Below are 22,442 nucleotides of genomic sequence, written 5' to 3'. Positions count from 1 at the left end.
AACCAGAAAGGATGCTGAAGCACCACAGGGAGTTCTTATCACTCCTAGGCCTTAAGGGGCAGCCGTGGGAGAGGGCCACCTAACAGGAAGCAGGGTCTTTGTAGAGGAACATGACCATCTTGCAGAAACCTGGGTGAGGGTGAGAATGGAGGTCTTTTCTGCTGGGTCTCCTGCTTGTGCCTCCCATTGGCCAATCCCAGGTTGAAATAGGTCTGCTTTCTCATGATGAGAAGGTGGGGAGTGGATCCATAGTGGCCAAAACCAAGATCTGGTGCACTGAGGTTTTTGTTGTGGTTGATAATTTCTGTCCTCTAGTCGACATCAGAGTTAGGAGAGCATCCTTCAAAGGTTCAAGGGTGCTTAAGGATGTACTCTGCCACTCAGTGCAGCCCAGTGATGTAAGTAATAAATACAGAGTTTCTTTGTACTGGAGACTCTAGCCTGTCTTCTCCTTTATTCCTGCATTCATATGCTTTGCCTTTTATTATTAGCCTTTTATTTGACTGGGACATAGGGTCACATGTAGCAGCAACCTAGAGGAGGAAAAACAGGTCAGACCTTTTGCCCATGCTTGAGGCAGCACTGCCACCATGTTAGGGCTAAAGATTACCCTTAGAATGGGGCTGTCCATAAGAAGCTAATTTTTATATTCTAGCATGTTTTTCTTTACTGTTCTTCTACTCCTGTTCACTCTACCCCCGCAAAAGTATTATTGTTACTTCATGTTCAAAAACAGGTGTGTGTAAATTTCAGGAGAGAAGTAAGAGCTGAACATAAAGGCCAGCTGCCAAGTAGAATTGATGTTTGATGCTTAGGATATTTGAAAGTAAAACAGCTTCTGGTTGAATAGTTGAGTTAGTTAACACGACTCAACTCTGAAAGGCCCACTGTGGTAAAGCAATGACATTTAACCAAGGCTGTAATTTAATTGTACCGTACCCTTTAGCAATAGCTCGTTGATCTGTGAAAATATTTGCTGCTTGGTTTAATTAATTAATGTTAGTGAGTTATTTGCAAAATGAATAACTCCATTTTCCAAATATCAGGCTTGAGCTCATAAAACCCACTTTCTTTGGAAAAGTAGTTAATCTTTTCAGTGACATCATTGGACAGCAGGCGTTTCTGATTCCATTGAGCTTTATCTCTATCCTGATGAAGCCACCAGTTTTAGATGTCAACTTCTGAGATATCACGTATAATCGCAAACTACTTTGTAAAACAAGAATTCGTTGCTGTGGGGAAGCCAGGCTGCAGAATAGTTTAATAATATCCTATCATTTTCATCAAAGTCCTGTTTGGAATTTATGATGCTTTTGACTTTGGAACTAAGTTAGGGAACAAAGTAACTAAGTTACTTTGAACTTGAGAACCCAGAATATAAATTGGTGGTTCCGCAATTCCCCAAGTTTGGAAATTACCAGGAAGATCAGCCCATTGTTTGTGTTAATTTGAAACGATTTCTATAGAAATCCCTTGGAAGGAATATAAAGAGTTATGTTTCTGGGCATAATCAGTGTATTAAAATTTTAAAATAATAATACAGCTATTTCTAAGGATCCCTTTTTCTAAATAATAATTTCATATGGTTATATAACAATGAATGGCCACTTGTATAGTAAGTACTACATAGTTTACAGCATACTTTTTTCAAATATATTAAATCATTTGAACCTCAAGTGAAAACTTGTTGTACAGATTGGGAAATCAAGCCCAGAAAAGTGACGTGATGTTCTCAAGATCACGTTGCTAGGGACTGGACTAACACAGGGTCTCCTGCTCCTGGCCCCTGGCCTTTTCTGCACGTTGAGCTATAGCCACTGATAACCTGAGTTTTGCAGAGGTGCATAAGGCAGTGCTTAGAACATTTCCAAGGTCCCAGGAAGATTTGCAGTATCCCAGTGGAATTGTGAAATTTCTAATAAATCTCACGTTAGCTTTCATATTAATGTGCATTTTGCATTCTTTCCTATTTCTTAATATTATTTTCTTTAATATCAAAATCATGTTTTAAATGACTTCCTTTTGATTAAAACTACTTAGAAAGAACCACCGTGTTAATCTCACAGCTTTTGAATATCCGTGGTTCCTGCCATGTACCTCTAGAGCAATGGTTTTCTGTGGGAAAGAGGGGTGATTCCTCTCCCCTGGGGACATTTGACAATGTCTGGAGATATTTTTGATTGCCAGTGTTACTGGCATTTAGTGGGTAGAGGCCAGGGCTGCTGTTAAATATCCTACAATAACCAGAACATTTATCCAGCTCCCAGCATCAATAGTGCCTGCTCTAGAGGTCTGTGTGCCACATCTGAAGAATCACAGGCCTGAACATTAAAGTTCAAATAGTATGGCACTCAAGATCTATCTAATGGTTGTGACTGACCTTTTCAAATTTATCTTTCTCTACGCCCTACAAGGTCTTCTGAGTCCACCCATACTGAACTGCTGGATCTTTTCTGACCATGACTCGTGCTTTCCTTCCTCCATGACTTTGCTCTTGCTGTGCCTTTCATTTTTTGTTTTGTTCTATCCCTTCCTTTTTTATCCCCATCTCTTTATTGGTAATGTCCTATTGAAATGCATTATACCTATCCTTGAAATCCCAGTTCATTTGTCCTCTCCAGATCCTTCTGTGGCTCAGAAGTGCTCCTCCTTCGAACCCACAACACATCTAGTGTCTCATAAGCATACCACATTTTGCCTTGTAATTATTTGTGTATATTCATCTCTCTTGCTGGGTATTATGTTCCTTTTTCTTGGGGCAGTGGTTCTCAAAGTGTGGTCCCCAGAGCCACAGCATTAGCATCCCCATCACTGGGGACTTGTTAGCGATGGAAATTCTCAGACTCTAGGGAGTTGAGCTCAGCAGTCTGCATTCTTATAAGCCCTCCATGTGATTCTGATGGGTGTTAAAGTTTGAGAACCATTCGTTTAGGGCATCTGCATTTTGTGTGTAACATTGTTCAAGGCACAGAATAGACATTTACTTGATAATTGAGTGAATGACATGTTACATCATGAGCCAAAGGACTCAAAACTATGAAATTGAATAACTCTATTGCCTGAATATCATTAGAGGATAGAGACATACACAGAGCAAATTTGGAGGAGACAGAAATCAATTAGGAAAAATCAAATAAGAAAGACCCTTTTCTTTAAGATATTGATTGTGTTATTGATTATAATTGTTTCTTGACTAAATTTGGACGTTGCATTTGAAAAGCATGGATTCAACTTTAGGATACCTTTTTTTGTTTAGATTTTGGATATTAAAAATGATGAAAATTAACTTTGCTTCCAAAGAATGTATTTATAAGATGCCAGAATGTGTTAGCAGGGGCCTGAGAATAACTTTGTTTCATAAGAATTCTTTTCTGGGCTCTTTTATAAAGCCATCCTTCATAAATCACATGGGGAGAGCTGAAGCTCTCTGCATTGATCTCAAAGTTTCCTATAAAGTGGTAAATAATGCCTTCTATATACTACCAGCTGGTTGAGACGGCCTTTTGGAAGTCATTGTGATTTATCACATAGAGAACAAAGAATGGAGAATTTTGTGTTTCTCTGCATTTTCAGCCTGCAAGTTCTTCCTTGCCTCTCCACCTCACAGGATTGGTGAGGAACTGTATTTGCTGGACGTGAAAGTTGTGTTAGGATAAGGTTTAGTTGTATTACACTTGTCCTGAAACCTGGAATTCACGGGCTGGTGTATAACCCCACCATAAAAGTGAATTGCTTGCCCCTGTAGCATTTATCCCTAAAGGGGTGATGGCACTGTCTTTTCCACAAGCAGGTTTGCAGTGAGGAATAATAACAATGACAATAATAAAAGTAATGTTTACAGAGTCCTTTCTCTATGCCAGGTACTAGAGTTAAAGACTTCACATGCACCATTTCATTTAATTCTTCAAATATCATGTGCTGTCTAAAAGCCAGCCCCTACTAACCGCACCAGAAAGTATTTTCCAAAGCTTTTCAGCTTTGTGGTCCTTTAAAAGATGTGAAAATGTTTCCTTTGTTTAGAATCAAACTTTTTTGGCCAATAAATAATTCAGCATGATATAAATAGTCTTACCCTTGCTTTACAGTTGAGCTCAAATGGAGCAGGATACTGGTGGAGAAGTTAGCTCTCAGGGAAGACTTGAGAAGTTGAGGTTATAGCTGTTGTTGCACAGCTGAGCACGATCAGATCGGTCTGGTCCTGTTGTGTCCAAGAGCTTCTCTCTGTTCTAATCTTGGAATCACTTTTCTTCCCCTTCTTTTTGTCTGCCCTGTCACACTGGGGCCATGGCATGAGGTGTTATCAGACAGTTGACTTACCTTTGGCAAAGTGGCACGTGAGCACTTTTCTACTGAGACCAGAAGCTTCTCCTAGGCTCCTAAAGCTCCTGCACAGACAGGTCACATGAAAAAAGCAGCTCAAGTTTGAGTCAGGTGATATTATAGGTTGTGTGGGGACTGGATGACCTGGAAGAACTTTTCCAGTTCTGGACTTTTATTATGAGATGTAAGTTTTGTGAGAGGTCCTTCCAAGAGGACCTTCTTTGGTTTTAATAGAAACATAGGAGCAAGGGAAGAAAAATGAAGCAGAGAGAGAGAGAGAGATGGAAGAAGAGATTCAGTCCCAGTGATGTTAAGGAATTAGGTGGGACCTTTCTTTCTAGGTTATTTATTGAATTTTAAGAAATATCTGAGGAGCATCTCCTGTGTCACTCCCTTCAAGTTGTATTCCTTCATGTCTGTTCCACAATATCCTTGCTCTAGTGACTTACAGTAGCATGGGTTTTGACAGGTGCATCCCAGCAACTCCTTTCCTCCTCACTGCTATTAGCATTTAACAGGGGCTTGTGAAGGGACTGAGTCTGGTGAGAGGCGGGGATGCTTATGTAATAATAGGCAGTAGAGGGGTGCATTGTCTGTAGAGAATTTCAAAACAATAATAAAATTAAAAGTTGGGCTGCTTTTTATTATCACCATGCAAGGGCAAATGTGAACAATGTTAGTGACAAAATGCTCTTCTTCATAGGTGAACAGTTCCCACTGTGTCTCCCATACCCCTGTTGCTGCCATATTTTGGTTAAGGGACCCTTAGTTCTGTAGGAAACAGAGAAGGTATAGACCTCTGTCTCCACCATGATTTCCACTCTTAGAAATCTAATAGCCTTTCTTTCCTCTTTTTCTCCCGTGTGTGTGTGTTTGTGTGTGTGTGTCTGTGTAGGCAAGGAAACAGTTACTGTTCTTCCAGGAGCCTCTTATTTCTCCAGCGATGAATCATTTGCGATGATTAGAGGGTATGTAATAACGGAGCCCCTCATGTTTCACATGACGTTTAATGAGCTGAGTCATTCCCTGAGACTGTTAGCAAGACTCTGAAACATAGACACCTCTCCCAGCCAGAAAATGATCATGGGTTTGTTTGGCTGCACCAAGATGTGAAATTATTCACATTGAATGTTGGCAGTTGGAACTTCCAGCCCGCTATTATCGAAGGAACCCTCAAAATGGAATATATATCTGTGCCAACTAAACTGAAGTAAACACTTTTAAGGCTCTTTCTGAGGATCCTAACATTTTCTACAAACTGTGTTTTCATTTTCTAGCTAGTGTTTGCTTTCAAATCTAGCCATATTCTCCCTCACTGAAGGAAACAAACTCACTGTGTACACCTGTTTTTAATTTGTTTTTGGAGACAGTATAGGCTATAATTTTTAAAAAAGAACTCTTAATGGTTATTTCTCTACATTAGCTTGAGCCAATCTATTTGGAAATCAGGTGTTGAGTGGAGGAGAGCAAATGTACTTTGGTGGGGGGGAGGTTAGAATTATTTATTTTCATTGCTGGCAATCTCAAGCAAAAGGGACATAAAGCTTGTGAAGTTTGCTTTATATTTCTTCTTTATCTTTCTCAGGGGACATGTCAATCTAACAATGCTAGGAGCCATGCAGGTTTCCAAATATGGTGACCTGGCTAACTGGATGATACCAGTAAGTAGACATGTTTTCTTCTGAATTATGCCTGGGTCAGAATAGTTATTCTTGAAGTATTAAGAAAAATCTTGTCAAATTGCTTTGAGTGCAAATATAATTGTTACAAAAATAAATATTTTGATATGTATTTCTTATTTCAATCAAATTCTAAAAAAGGAAATACTGAAAATATTTAGCCTTGCCAGTTTACTGTGTAGTTGGGACTAAAAATAGGTAAGATCAGGGTCAAAGCATAATTTTCCATGGAAGAATAGAAAACTGAGGAAGGTAAAAAAGAATGGGTTAATTATACTCTGATAAAAGTAAGAAATACAAATATTTATTATAACTCAGTTTTTATAACTAGAAAGTACAATTAAGTTCATTAATTTTATGTTAATTCTATTATTTTCTTATTCACAGTGATTAAAATCCTCTCTTGATTAGTCACGTGACCCCATGAGTAATCAATCACATTTTCTTCTGTTATGGAATACAAAACCTGTGATGTTTAAACATGCTTGTGAAATGCAAACAGTTTTCATTTACTAATGACTTAGATCAGGGAAGAAGCCTCTTGGAATTAGCTTTGGAAGAAGGACTGTAATCAGTTGATTTATGAGTGTGGTTCTTTACATTCCTGATTGGTGCTTCCTGATGTGTGTATGGAAACAACAATGAATGTGTGTCTATGATTATGAGCTCATTTTGGCTGGTAGCTCAGGTTACTCTTTTTTTTTTTTTTTTTTTTTGTGGTACGCGGGCCTCTCACTGTTGTGAACTCTCCCGTTGCGGAGCACAGGCTCCGGACGCGCAGGCTCAGCGGCCATGGCTCACAGGCCTAGCCGCTCTGCGACATGTGGGATCTTCCCGGACCGGGGCACGAACCCGTGTCCCCTGCAACGGCAGGTGGACTCTCAACCACTGCGCCACCAGGGGAGCCCTCAGGTTACTCTTTTAATGTGTGTGTTTAAGGATTTCTGCGTGTTTCTCTGAATTATCAGCTACAAGGAATTTAAGTAACTGAGGCTAATGTTCTATGATGAGAGTTTTTTGTTTTTTGAAATTTCTTAGATTTTTCTCTACTCATTTTTTGAGGAAGGTGGATTAATATAGTTTATAACAATGTTAGAGATTGTGTTAGTTTAGCTTTTTTGATCTATGATCTCCCAAAACATTATTTTAAAATTTCAATTGTTATTATAACCTGGTTCTCAAACGTGGTTGCATATTGGAAGCACCTGGGAATTTTAAAAAATGGTGATACCTCGGTGCCCCCCCTTAATGATCCCAATTTAATTAATCTGAGATATAGCCTGGGAATTGGGCATTTTAAAATCAATCCTAGGTGATTACAATATGTAACCAAGTTTGAGAACCGAGTTTGCATGTATTAAAGAATGATCATCAAGGACTTCCCTGGTGGTGCAGTGGTTAAGAATCCGCCTGCCAATGCAGGGGACACGGGTTCGAGCCCTGGTCTGGGAAGATCCCACATGCCGCGGAGCGGCTGGGCCCGTGAGCCATGGCTGCTGAGCCTGCGCGTCTGAAGCCATGCTCCGCAATGGGAGAGGCCACAACGGTGAGAGGCCCGTGTACCGCAAAAAACAAAAAAATGTTCATCATCCTAAATCAGCCATAGCTATAAGAGTTGGCAGCTTTTGGAGGCTTCAAAGAAATCAGAGAGGGTCTCCTGAGCATTGTATAGTAAGTCAGATTGATACTTCATAGGAATGTTTAGTTGTGTAGAAAGAATGCATTTCTTTTTTCAAATTTTAGAAAAAGGCTATAGGAGGTAGTAGAAGGAGCATAGAAAAGCAAGCCCTGGGTTTTAGCCCTGACTCTACCAGTAATCAACGTGTAACCTTGAACATGTCACTTAAGCTCTTTGGGTTAAAACATCCTCATCTATAAAATGAAGATTTGAGAATAGATAATTTCAGGGGTCTCGTCTGGCTTTCACAGGTTAGCAGTTCAGAGCAAAGATCCTGTAGTGAGACAGACCTGGGTTGAAATCCAATTTTTGTCACTTACTAGCAGTGTAACTTGAGGCAGTTGCCATTTTTCCTCATCTGTAAAATGGGAATGATATAATAGTATCTAATTTATAGGACTGTATAAAGGAATAAATGATATAATGCATACAGAGTATGTATCACAGAGCTTGACCCACAGCATATGCTAGATAAACAGGTTGTTATTATTTGGCAAATTAAGAAGGAGAAGTTGGAGATGCCTGACAGAGAAGGGAATAGGATTGGTTACCATTAACAGAAACAACAGAGTTTTAAATAGAGTCTCTTTCTCTGAGCTATTAGTGAGTTTTGAAATCAAATTTCACAGTGGTTCTAGGTGTGGAGCAGAAACGTGTCCAACACATTTTTGCTTTCGGGGAACTTGGGCATCTTTAACAAGTTAGTATATGATTTGTTTTTATTATGGTTTAGCACCCAGTGAGGCTGGAAGCTGTCATAGTGAGAGTATGCATTATGTAGTTGTCATTTGTAGGAAAGATTTTCCAACATGTATCACAATTTTACATATCCTATGGAGATTCCTGTGAATGATTAAAACATCACTGTTAATTACTTTATAAATTTCTTAATACAATTTGGAGCTCATGAGTTTCCAAAGGACTGGATCTAGTGGGGCAGCGATAGGGAACTCTGGAGTTCTGAAGGGACATGGAGAAGAATTAAGCATAAAAAGTGTTCTTGTGTCTGGTTCCACTCTTTTGGTCATGGAAGTTGGTAGTGTCATTTCTGAATGAGCATTTTTGTTCTTTCAGTAACTGATAATCACTTCTTGGATTCTTTATATGTGATGCACAGTGTATATTTTGATTCCTTTGGATACAGGATAGCTTAAGAGTCAAGACTATGAGCTCTAGTTTGGAAGAGATCTGATTTGAATTTCATCTCTACCGCTTACAAATTACACAATCTTTAGTACCTGTTTTTGTTAGGATTAAATGAGAAGAAAATGAAAAGTGAAGACTCCAAGCACTCCATAAATAGTGGCTATTATTTTTATCTTCTTCAATGCGCTATTGCTTAACTTTAAAGAGGGAGTATTTGCCTTAAAATACACTGGCATAAGCAAGACTATATTGTACAGTAACTAGTACAGCCTGTGTATCCAAAGTTCATATTCAAGTACCAAATCTGAAGACACATTTCTTGTTCTTATTCGTTATGGGTAAGATACAGCCTAGCCTCCTTATATAGTTTCAGTGAGTGATCTATGTCTATTTGCCCCAGAGATTTATGTTGATTTATAAAATTCAGATATATTTTTATTGCAGTGTCTGGTAGTCAAGGAGCTGAAAAGTTCAGTTTTATTGTATCATTTTTTACTTACTTTTATCTTTTTACTGAGTTTAATAATCTTTCAATGGTTGTAAAGCCTTGAGTTTCTGTGCATCATGGCATCCCCATGAATTATTACCATGTCAGATTATAATAAACATTAAGCTTTTAAGGCAGGCAAATGGTGTGGATGCTATTTGTCTTATCCTTTAATAGCTTCTTAGTATGCAGCATGGGTCCCATTTTCACAGAGTTTTGAAAATTCTGCCCCGAGCATCCAAAGAGAGAAAATGTGACGAAACAGTAGTTGGCTTCTTCGAGTTCCGTGATTATTGTGATGATGGTAAAACCCCAGGCAAGCTATGGAAATGTGGTAAGATGTGCAATCCGTTGACTCCATTCAGAGCTGCTCTGGCTTTCCTAATGCGTATTTTTGGGAAACAGCTGCCATAAATGATTGACTTGTGAAGGGAAGTTGATGTGTAGGATCAGCTATGGGAGCTGTTTTTTAAAAACATGCAACAGCCGCCTGCTGGGCAATGTGGCTGTATATGAGCAACATAGCAGCCAAGGGCCTCCTCCTTTTACGTGGGGAGAATTGAAATGAGAGATTCTTGGGGCAAAGGAAAATAGAATGTTTAGGTGTTTGTTTTTCCTTAATATTTTTCATTTCTTTGTGCATTTAGAAGATTAAATCCAAATCAATGTCTTATTCATGTATGCTTACATGTATGAGTACATAAAGTTAATTTGGTCTTCTATCTATGATGTCTGTTTTAAATAAGCTAACTCTCTCTCTAGTCTTCCTACTTGTACAGCTGGGGCTGGAGGTTGTGTTCAAGATTTAATCTAGTGATTTAGATCTGTCAGTTGTACTCCAAATATTAAATCTGTAGCTACAGATATAGAAATATAAAGATTATGGTATAGAAAAAGATATAAACATACAGATACAGATATGATTTTAACATATTGGTGTCTTGTCCATTTGGTCCCAACACTCCGGTAACCACAAACCATGGGTAAGGAGAAAGGATAGGTGGACAATATGTATGTGATGGTATGATGCTTTTACAGTTATTCAGTAGTGTTCTTTCTCTATCAATGTAATGTAGTGGAAAGTGTACAGAACTTGGAATTAGTAAATAGTGTTCTGTTACTTTCTGATGGTGTGGCAAATTATTTCACCTTAGTATACTCATCTGTAAAATGAGAATATTTAACTCATATGCTTGATCTGGGGATTAAGTTAGCTCATTCAGCAAATATTTATTAGGCATGTATTAAGGGCCATGCTATAAATTTCTCTCTAAGCACTGCATTAGTGACATTCTACAAATTTTTATTTTGTTTGTTTCATTGTCATTTTCTTCAGAATATTTTCTTATCTCCCTTGTGATATTTTTCCATGACCTACTGATTATTTAAAAGTATGTTATTTAATTTCCAAATGTTTGGTGATTTTCCACAAAACTTTGTGCTAATTTCTAGTTTAATTCTCTTGAAGTCAGAGGACATACTTTATATGGTTTCCATCCTTTTAAGTTTGAGATGTATTTACAGCCTAGAATATAGTCTATCTTTGTGACTTTTCTATCTGCACTTGAATGTGTATTCTGCTCTTGTTGACTAGAGTGTTCTATAACTGTCAATTAGGTCAAGTAGGTAGATGGTGTTGTTCAAGTCTTCCTATTAGTTATTGAGAGAAGAGCATTGACATCGTTAGCTATAATTGTGCATTTGTATATTTCTCCTTTCAGTTGTATCACTTTTTACTTCATATATTTTAGAGCTCCATTACTAGTTGCAGTAGTACAACTAGTTGTAGTAGTAGTACTTAAGATAGTTACGTTCTTTTAACAATTTGACCTCTTTTAAAAATTCTATCTCTCTAAAGCAAGTGGGCTTAATTGCCCCGCAGCATGTGGGATCTTAGTTCCCCGACCAGGGATCGAACCCATGTCCCCTGCATTGGAAGACAGATTCTTAACCACTGGACCACCAGGGAAGTCCTGACTTATTTTCTTATATATATATATTTTTAGTGGTTCTTCCAGGTTTTACAATACACATCTTTTATTTATCACAGTCTACTTCAAGTTATATCACTTTACATATAATAAAAGAACCATACAACTGTAAACTTATATTCTGTGCTCTTATCCTATTTGCTATTAATATTTAGTCATATGTTTTATTCTGCATGTATTACAAACCTGCAATACTTTATTATTTTTGCTCAAAACAGTCAACTCTCTTTTAAAGAGATTGAAAAATGAGAAAAATATTGCATATTTTACAAATATAATTTATATATATAAATTGTATATTTTATCTATTTTCCCAATATATTTGCCCTTTCCTTCACTCATCCTTTACATCAGTTCAGATTGCCATGTGATGTTATTTTCGTTCCGCTTGAAGGACATCCTTTGATGTTTCTTGTGGTGCAAGTCTTATAGCTGTCACTTAGATTGATTCTTTTGATATTTGCTTTTAAGCTTTTTCAGGTCAGTTGAGAGCAGCCTTTAGTTTCAGTCTAATTAGCCCCACTACTAATGCAGTTTCTTTCTGAGGATTCTACCTGATGCCCCATGGTTTCCCTCTGGTTAGGAGGAACGTGAATTATTCCCAGACCTGTGTGAGTTCTGGACATTTTTTGCCTAATACTTCCTAGCGGTTCTTCACCAGGCCTTGGATAATTTTTTCTTGTAATATACACACATCAGTACTCCACCAGCAACTTGAACTAACCTTTTGCAAATCTTCTGAGCTCTCTCTCTGTACAGCAGCCACCTCTCTGTTATTTTGAGATCTGAAGTCATATTCTAGCTGGGCTCTCTGAGCACAAATGAGACAGCTGGATTTCTCCTGGATTCCCTTCCCTGCACCGCAGCCTGTAAACTCTAGACATTAGCCTGGGGCAACTGTAGGCCCACCTCACTGGCTTCCCTTTTCTCAGAGATCACAGTCCTGTACTGCCTGTTATCTAATGTCTGAAAGATGCTTTTTCCTTTGTTTTGTCTGATTTTGTAATTGTTTGATACTACTAATAATATTTTTGAACTTAGTTTCCTATTTCTTGGATAATTTTTCTAGTAAAAATCCCTAGTAGGAGAATATCAATTTTTTAAGGTTTTTGATACATATTGAGTTGCTGTCAAAAAAATTATCCCATTTGCACTCACACTGTTTCCATTCTATCACCTACACTGGTATCTGCTTTTTTTCTATTCTGTTATTCTAGTCTGTTATTTTGCATTTCTTTAAAAACTGCCATCTGGGACTGTTTAAAGAGCAGGCAGTGCCTTATTCTTCTGGAGGGGCACTGAATCCTCTTCTCTTTTGTTCTGAAGGTCTTCCTTTTGGCTTTTTAGCATTATCTCTTATTAAATATTGTTTCCAGTACTGCTGTCTTTGGTCTTTTTTTTTTCTTTGGCTACGCTGGGTCTTCGTTGCAGCGTGTGGGCTCTTCCTTGTGGGCTTCTCTCTAGCTGTGGCGCACGGGCCTAGTTGCCCCGTGGCATGTGGGATCTTAGTTCCCTGACCAGGGATTGAACCCGCATCGTCTGCATTGGAGGGCAGATTCTTAACCACTGGGCCAGCAGGAAGTCCCTATCTTTGGTCATTTTCAAAAGCAGCATTTATGGTGACTATTCTCTGTTAGGGAATGTGTCTTAAGAGACCAGCTGTAACAAGCAAGCGCGCGTGTGTGTGTGTGTGTGTGTGTGTGTGTGTGTGTGTGTGTTTTGTTTCCGATATATTGAACAAGTTCTATATGTGGGATGAAATCAAAACACAACATTTTTTATCTCCTGTGGTGCCTTTAACTTCATTCAGTTAGGGAAGCTTTCCCTCTGCATGAGCTCAGTCTCAGATAATAAACTGTCAGTGGGTCACTTTAATTCACAAACTCAGTCTTGAGTGTAGAATTAAAGGATCCAGTCCAAACTAGTGAACATTGCTTCAATTTGAATTCAAAAGCAATGCATCTCCTTTCACTACTGTTTCCCAGCTATAGGCAGCACAGACTGCCTACATTTGGGGAAGGTTGCTTGGTGTTCTTTTGCTTTTTCTCTCCACTCACTCCTCCACCAACTCAGTTTGGCACCACAAGGTAAAAATTCAGGAGAATGGGAAGTGAGGAAGTAGGGCAGGAAAGTTCTTATATGGCTGGTGACTGGTAATGTTACAAGCTGCCTCCATGCTCTCTGGTCCTTTCAGATGTTTAAGGGACATAGATTCTCACTGATAGGACCCTCTCTTCCTTCCAGAGCATCTTGCTGAGAAAGTATTAAAGCATCTTCATGCTGGCCTTCTCCCACATGGCCCACATTTGGGAAGCATCCACACATTTCTTGTTCCGCCTGCAGTAGTAGTGTAGGTATTTCCCCAGAATGATTACTTCTGCTTTCTAAGGTAGAAGTCAGACACGCCATTCCCTAGTTGCATCCTGGCTCTTCTCCGGAGGGTAGAATGCTCTCCCGTTGTCATCCAGGCTCTGTGAGATGTCGATTTAGGGGTAAGCATGCAGTTAACCCCTCTTTTTGGTTGCTGGGGCGGAGAGGGTAGGATCACAGCCCACTTTTCTTTTGTACAGAATCCTCTGCTATGGCCCATACTCTGCTCCTTGATCTTGTCAGTGGACCCCAAAATCTTAGAACTTGTTTTTGACCATTTTCTCTGAAAATTCTGTTTCTGAACATATCTCACATGCTGGTATTTCATAGTGGTCACATTTGAACATCAGTCAAAAGCAGGACCAAAAAAGTCCCAATCTAACATTCAGTTACTGCCGCTTTGGCTTGTGGGTCTGCTGTTTCCTTGCTGCCGTTATTACTTTTCCCTTGTAAGCTCATATTCAGCTACGCCTCCATATATGCTGGGGTATCTTCTATCTATGGTTCCTGTACATCAGGGTGATCCCCCCAGCTTATTCTGTTCCCAGTTGCCCTGGATGGAATAGAGGACCATGGAAGAACCTAGCCAAGCTCTACTCCTTCTTCCAGTGAATAAAAATTACACTGAGCCAATGGAGAGACCTTTACCTCCTGTGCCAGTTAGAGACCCACCCATTTAATGCTTGCAGAATTTGTGAGAGCAAAGAATGATTTATTTTTGTACTGCAGTTTAATAAATGAGCATACATTTTAAAAAAAGACAACCTAGTATTAGTGAAATTTATGAATTTAGGGTGTTATTAGGAATATAAGCTGTTTATTATTGTTCTTTACTTGGAAACTATATTTGGCTATCCAAAAATACTTTAATCTATGACTGTCTGGAAAACATTATGTTGAAAACTACTCCTTCGTTTTATTATTCACATCCAATATTTTTCAGACTAGAAGTATTTATTGACTAACATATTGACATATTAATTTTATAAGGAAAATTCCTCTTACTTGGAGGGTCCTGTTGATGATTAAAAGTTGTGATTAAGGTTTAAAAGCCACAGCTAAATTATAAATCTAATATTTTTACGAGAAGGGAGCTAAGAGCTCTTAATTAAGCACATGCCATTAGCCAGGTACTATTTGGGTATTGTCACTTAATCCTTATAACTCTGAGTTAAATATAACAATCCCTGTTATTATAGATGAAGAGATTCAAGCCAGGAGAGTTAACTATTCAAGTTTACCTATGTAGCAAATTATGAAATGGGGATTTAATCACAGTATCCTGCTTTTATGTACTTTGCATTCTGCCGCAAGGTTTTTTTGGGATGTATTTAATTAATGCCTTTTGTGATGGAGGCAAAACTACCTGAAAAATAAATAAATATATTTATAACATTTCTATAAACTTGATAAAGTATTGTTTCACTCTGTGGGGTAGAGGCTATTGCAGTTGGAAGGATACATGCTGTATGTGTAATACTAGTACAAGCTTCAGGCTTTGGAAGGCACTGGGTTGACCATTTGCATTTTCTTTCTTCCGCATCTTACCTTTTTAAGCCCTCACTCGAATTCTAAAGTCTCCACTGCCTAATCACATGTAATTAACATTAATCTCATGTATGAAGTATTTTATCCATTATCTACCCATTTTGTTTTTTATAGTCTACCAGTTGAAGAGTTCTTTGAAAGAGTTCATTTCCTCTACTAGGATTTTTATAATTTTAGCTTTCAGTATTTCTTAAATGGGAAACACTGAGGCATAACTATAGAAATATGGGAATCAATGAAAAGGGGAATCCTAAATAGAGGTTAAAAGAAAAGATTAAAATTAAGATCAGGAAGGAACGATAGCAAATTCATTAGCAAGTCAGCTCACTCAGTCTAGGTCCCCACCAAAGGGACGTGAGAATATGAAATAGATTTTTCTTTTTGGAATATCTCAATTTTCAGTGATCTTGAAGAGATTTTGTCTTTTGATTGTTGTCTGGGTTTGTTTTTTGCTCTGAAGGAAAGGAAATATTTTCCTCCTTGGGGTTGCATATGATGCATTTGTGAACAGCTGCTTAGTTCTAAGAACTTTGACTGTTCACTGGAACTCAGATGTATTTAAGCCAGACACTGAAACAAAGGTGAGCTAGACATCTGATTGGTTCCAGGCCATGATGCTACTTGGCTTCCTGGCGGCTCTGTGAGAACTTGATCATACTCTCCACCTCCTCTGGTATTGGAAGGCAGACTTCTATGCATGAAATGCGAGTTTGGTCCTTTTTATTAAAATCAGTCTCCTCTCTCTCTCTCTCCTTTCTCCTTCTATTTATAGAGAATGAACAATGAGTGGGTTTGATATTTTCAATTATCTCTTTGGCTAATAATGTATTTGTATGACTGCAGCAGTATGTATTTGTATGAGCCCCTCTCATTAAAGAGCCCACTTAATAGAAGGGGAGGAAACATTAAAAATGATAGTTGAGGTCTCCTTAGAAAACCATTACTAGTAATATCATAAATAATGGTGCTTCTGATATGACTTAGCAGGGAACGAAGCCAAAGGGCTGAAAAAAATGTGACCCTGCAGCTAAAGGCTAATGAATTTTTTTTAATGCATTTTTTAAAGGAATTTTTTCTTTTTCTAAAAAAGTAAATTAATTAATTATTTTTTGGCTGTGTTGGGTTCTCGTTGCTGTGTACAGGGCTTTCTCTAGTTGCGTCGAGCGGGGGCTACTCTTCGTTGTGGTGCACAGGCTTCTCATTGTGGTGGCTTCTCTTGTGGAGCACAGGCTCTAGGCACGCAGGCTCAGTAGTTGTGGCACGTGGGCTCAGTAGTTGTGGCTCTTGGCCTCTAGAGCGCAGGCTCAATAGTTGTGGCGCACGGGCTTAGTTGCTCCGCGGCATGTGGGATCTTCCCGGACCAGGGCTCGAACCCGTGTCCCCTGCATTGGCAGGTGGATTCTTAACCACTGTGCCACCGGGGAAGCCCAAGGGTAATGAATCTTGAAGAGTAAATGTTATTAAGTGACTGAATTGAGCATTTCCAGTTGGTGAAAGCTTTATTTCTTACTTTACTCCTTTGGTTTAGGGACAGTTTTTGATCAGCACTTTTATAGTCAAAAAATGTTTTATTAGGGAAAATGTCAAATATGTATAAAGATAGAAGAGTAAAATGCATATGTCCAGCTTAGGCAGTTATCCATTCATGGCCAGTCGTGTTTCATGTATACTCCTAGTCACTTTCCCCCTCTCCAGATTATTTTAAGGCAAATCCCATACATCATATCATCCTATCCATAAATATTTTACATTATCTCTGAAAGTTAAAGATTCCTTTTATAAACCACAATTGTGTTATTCCATTAACAGTAAGGAATTTAGGGGCTTCTCTGGTGGCGCAGTCGTTGAGAGTCCGCCTGCCGATGCAGGGGACACGGGTTCGTGCCCCGGTCCGGGAGGATCCCACATGCCACAGAGCGGCTAGGCCGGTGAGCCATGGCCGCTGGGCTAAGGAATTTAGGATACAGTTCCTTAATGTCATCTACCCATACAGCACCCTCCTTCTACTGATGGAGAACCTGAATTCAAAGAAATGAAGTGGCTTGACTCAGGTCACAAAACTAGTTAGTAGCTAAGCCAATACTGGAACTCATCACTCCCGTCTCATAGTCTTACAGGGATGCTATATGAGGAAGAGTTTGCTTTTGAAATATAAAATCCCATATTAAAAAACCTTCCATTTTTCTCCAAGTACACTTAGAAGCAACTCTGGGTCTCTATGAAGGCACTTAACCTTCTAGACCTCAGCTTTTTATTTTTAAAATTGGATGAATGGGATAGGTTTTATTTAACAAAATTTATTAGGTCCCCACCCCTCCTTTTGTATTAGGCACTGTGGGTAGAGCAGTGAGCAAACCTGATACAGTTCTCCTCTTTATGAAGAATCTTATTTCTGGAGTGGATATGATAAAATGGTGAGAGATGGTACTGTGTGAAACCTTGTGGACTAAACATTAAATATGCTGATTTAGGAAGAACTGATAGGTTTACAATAGTGAAGTCTCCTTGTCCAAGGAATATGGTATACTTAGTCATTATTTAGGTCTTCCTTTATCTCCTGCATTATATTTATTCCTAATTATTTTCAAGTGTTTGTCAATATTTTGAGCTGGATATTCCATTTCAATTTCTAAGTGGTCATTGCAAATATAAAGGTAAACTATTGGTTATTGTATACTTAGCTTGTATCTATTTTATTAAATTCTTTTATTTGCTATCATAATTCTTTTAGAATTCTCTTATTCTACACAATTTTTTTATCTGAAAATAATAATAATTTTTCTTTTCTAAGATGCATGCCACTTAGTTTATTTTCTTTACTTAACATAATATCCAAAACCAATATGAGTGAGTGGTAGTGATTGAGGACTTTCTTGATTTTGATGAGAATTCATTTAGAATTCTAACTTTTAATATTATTCTTGCTGTTTGTATTGTTTTTGATCTAGAAGTTTCCTTTTGCTTATAGTTCTTAAACTTAATGGCTGTTGAATTTTATCCAATGTGTTTTTTAATCTGTTGATTTAATCACACAGTTCTTTACCTTTAATTTGTTAATGTCATTTTAAAAATTGATAGATGTTGAATCATTGTTACTCTTTTAATACAGATCATCAGTTTTTAATAATTTGTAAGAAAATTTTTTGCTTATTGGTCACCTCAAATTTTGTGATATTTCTTGTGGCAATTTTGTTAATATGTATTTTGCTAGAAAGCATTCATTTCTTTTGGATTTTCAAATTTATTGGTCCAAAATAACATGTAATATTTTTATATAATTTCTTTAATATCTTCAAAAACATATCTACTTTTTATTCCTAATTCTGTAGATGTTCATTTTTTCTCTTCTCTTTTAATTAGGCTTAGAAGAAATCTGTCTTGTTAATCATTTTTTAATTAATCAAGTTTACTTTAAGAAATATATATATTTGTTAATTTTATCCTTTTCATTATTTAACTTGTTTTATTTTATACAAGTTTCTAGATTTACAAATTGAGTGCTTACTTAATTTTCAATCTTTCTCTTTTAATGATAAAACCTCTTAAGGCTTTCTATTTTTGTAGTATAATTTTAATTGTATACCATAAATTTTGATGTAAAGTTTGTATTTTCATTAATTTCTAGGTAGTTTTTAATTTTAGCTTTTAATTTCATTTTTGATTCAATAATTTTTTAGGAGAATTTTTTGTTGTTCTTCAAAGGTTTGAGGGAGTTATTCTTTGTATTTTTGGAATTAATTAGGTTTTCTTCATGGCCAAGTACATGATTCATTTTTCTAAACTTTACATGGAAATAGGGTAATTTTATATTAAATTCGACTTATTGCTTGTTGTGGTCAAATCCTTTATTCATTAGTTCTTAGGACAGTGTGTGGTTTAGTAGAAAGCAAATAAGAGTAGAATTTAAACGATCTGAATTCTAGTTTTAGCTTTGCTACTAACAAATTGTGATCCTAAACAAATTACTTTCTCTCCTTTGGTCTAATCCAGTGTGGGCCAAAAAAACTTGCTGTGATGAAGGAAATGTTCTGTATATACTATGGTAGCACTAGCAACATGTGGCTTTTGAGCACTTGAAATATGGCTAGTATGACTGAATAACTGAATTTTTAATCTTATTTAATTCAAATTTATATAGCCACATGTGGCTGGTCTACTTTATGGGACAGTGCAAGTATAATCTATTAAATCAAAGTCTTGGACTCAGTAAATCCTTAGGGAACCCAACTATAAAATTTTGTTTTAACGTTCAAGCTGTAGATTTATATATTTCTGAAGATGCTCTGATATATAGTGGGACATTTGAATGCTTAGAAAAATTAATAGTTGAGAGGTGGTAAAATTTCAAATTTTTCATACCCAGTTCAAGCTTCTAACATTAAATAATTGAGTCTTTGGTGATCCAAAGGTTTTGAAATACAGAAAGTTGTACTGAGGGTTAGCTTCTAAAACAACGCTAAGGGACTTACCAGATGGCACAGTGGTTAAGAATCCGCCTGCCAATGCAGGGGACATTGGTTCTAGCCCTGGTCCGGGAAGATCCCACATGCCGCAGAGCAGCTAAGCCCGTGCTCCACAACTACTGAGCCTGCGCTCTAGAGCCTGCGAGCCACAACTACTGAGCCTGTGTGCCGCAACTGCTGAAGCCCACGTGCCTAGAGCCCGTGCTCCACAAGAGAAGCCACTGCACTGAGAAGCCCACGCACCGAAATGAAGAGTAGCCCCTGCTCGCCACAACTAGAGAAAGCCCACGTGCAGCAACAAAGACCCAATGCAGCCAAAAATAAATAAGTAAAATAAAATAAATTTATTTTTAAAAATTAAAAAAAAACTCTAAGGTGAAAAATCACATTATTCAAATTACACTTAAGAGTGTGTTTTACTTCTTTGTTAAAGGTTGGGAAACCCATAAAATCTATTACATATTCTTTTCCTGTAGGGCATTAAATCAAAAAGAAATCAAAATTGAAATTATAAATTACCTAGAAATAAATGAAAATAAAACTTTATGTCAAAGCTTGTCAAATTTTATGTCAAACTTTATGTCAAATATAATTAAAATTAGACTCAGAAAAAAATTGAGAGCCAAAATGCTTTTATTATTTGCAGATACTGTGCATTGACCCTTCTGGCTTACTTGCATTCCTTACCAGTGTAATGCATATGATGTGGCAATGTTTTTTGGGATTGTTTTTTTGGGTTTTTTTTTGCGATACGCGGGCCTCTCACTGTTGTGGCCTCTCCCGTTGCGGAGCACAGGCTCCGGACGCGCAGGCTCAGTGGCCATGGCTCATGGGCCCAGCCGCTCCACGGCATGTGGGATCCTCCCGGACCGGGGCACGAACCCATGTCCCCTGCATCGGCAAATGTACTCTCAACCACTGCGCCACCAGGGCAATGTTAAAGGACTTCCATTATCTGCTCATATTAGCGGTGGGATGTGTATTGGTAAGACCCTCAGGATCAGTGCTAAATTAGATCATGGTTATTGTTAAGAACCAGATAGATCAGCTGGCTTTTATTTGGAGGAGGTCATATGATATGACAACATGTATCTTTAAACCCTAGAGTTATCTTGGTAAATTCACATTACTAGAGGCATATGGGATTGAGACTGAATGAATATCAGTTTCCCATCTTATCCTCTTTCCAGACCTTCAGTGTCTAAATAGAATGCCAGGCAAAATCACTAGCATTTTACATTTAAGCTTTCTTTCTCCTTTCTTTTCCCTTCTTAGTCAGTATAGTGGAATTTTCTTAAGTAAAAGGCAGATAGAGTTTTTGAACTTTATTGTATGCAATAAAATTAACATTGCCCATTTTATCGTTTAGTAGCTCAAGTAGATCATTGGAATACTTGTAATAATTATTTATTGAGAATTAGAGAATAAGATATTCCATATATTTTTTTCAGATTATCCAAATTTAGCTGTATAAGTACCAATTTCTAATTATAATTTTGGATGGAAAACCAGATTACCAGTCTTGTTACAGTCATGCATAAAAAGAGTAAATATGTTTTGCATGAAGACCTGGCACAGAGTCCTTTTTGTTTTTAATGCTAAATTCTACTTTTTTTTTTTTAATTTTATTTATTTTTGGCTGTGTTGGGTCTTCGCTGCTGTGCGCGGGTTTTCTCTAGTTGTGGCGACTGGGGGCTACTCTTCCTTGCGGTGCACGGGCTTCTCATTGAGGTGGCTTCTCTTGTTGTGGAGCACGGACTCTAGGTGCATCAGTAGTTGTGGCATTCAGGCTCAGTAGTAGTGGCTCACGGGCTCTAGAGCACAGGCTCAGTAGTTGTGGCACCTGGGCTTAGTAGCTCTGTGGCGTATGGGATCTTCCCAGACCAGAGACTGAACCGGTGTCCCCTGCGTTGGCAGGAGGATTCTTAACCACTGCGCCACCCAGGAAGTCCCAGAGTCCTTTGAGGCAGGCTCATAAGCTTTAACTCAAGTTCCTGAGATTTGACATGTTTTAGCCTCTCATCTGGTTTGCATATTTATGGATTATAGTTATAGCTTTGAACCTTAACAGTCTTCGATAAGGCAATTTCTGATTGGTGAATTGTTATTATGATTTGGGTCTTTTGTTTTTGGAAACACCACCTTCTGGTAGAGATCATGTACTTATTATCAGATAATAAAGGGCCAAAGAAGTGCACAGTAAAATGAAGAAAAATAAGCATATCATCTAAATAATCAGACCCTGAAAAACTAATCCACAAACAAACTAGCTCCCTTAAAAAATGCGACATTTTTCTTACTGCCAGGATGTTATGAAAAATAAACTTATTACTCAGCTAACATTTTCCATCCTGAATGTGACTTCTCATAATCATGTAGTTTTTAGGAAATTTAATTTGCCTAAGTCATGGCTTTCAGGTTGGTGAAAGATAAATGGTTTGTTGATGAGCACATTTGGAAAGTTTTTAAATTTTAGTCCTAAAGGCTCCAACTGTATTTTTAGACTTTGTCTAAACTGAAACTACACAGGGCATCTCTAGGCTTGCTGTCTGTCTCTTAACTAAATTAATTAACACCATCCATCAGATTAGGAACAATAAGAAAGAAAAATAGTGCAATAAGTCCAACATAATGGACATTTTAAAATAGGAAGCGTCTTCTATGGTGATTCAATTACCTTTTTCTAGAAGTTAGGGAAAAACTTCAGTTCTTTTCTGATTTGTTCTTATAACTTCAGGTAATTTGTTTAACTTTTCATTG

At 37.7% G+C, this 22,442-nt stretch overlaps 1 protein-coding gene across 4 annotated transcripts in view; it reads left to right on the top strand.

Annotated features, from left to right (window-relative positions):
- OXCT1 (3-oxoacid CoA-transferase 1) overlaps positions 1 to 22,442 on the top strand; it is a 144,570-nt gene that overhangs the window by 77,822 nt on the left and 44,306 nt on the right. For 3 of the 4 annotated variants that reach the window (XM_019930091.3, XM_019930094.3, XM_073802082.1), the window contains exons 12-13: positions 5,216 to 5,288; positions 5,906 to 5,981. The exons of the other annotated variant lie outside the window; for it this stretch is intronic. In XM_019930091.3, coding sequence (XP_019785650.1) covers positions 5,216 to 5,288; positions 5,906 to 5,981 — 149 coding nt within the window. The remainder of the gene's footprint in view (positions 1 to 5,215; positions 5,289 to 5,905; positions 5,982 to 22,442) is intronic. 4 annotated transcript variants of the gene reach the window in all.

This window comes from Tursiops truncatus, chromosome 3 (genome assembly GCF_011762595.2).
Source record: "Tursiops truncatus isolate mTurTru1 chromosome 3, mTurTru1.mat.Y, whole genome shotgun sequence".
Classification (NCBI taxonomy): Eukaryota; Metazoa; Chordata; class Mammalia; order Artiodactyla; family Delphinidae; genus Tursiops; species Tursiops truncatus.
Note: the sequence above shows the minus strand (reverse complement) of the source record. Positions and strands in the feature narration are given on the sequence as shown.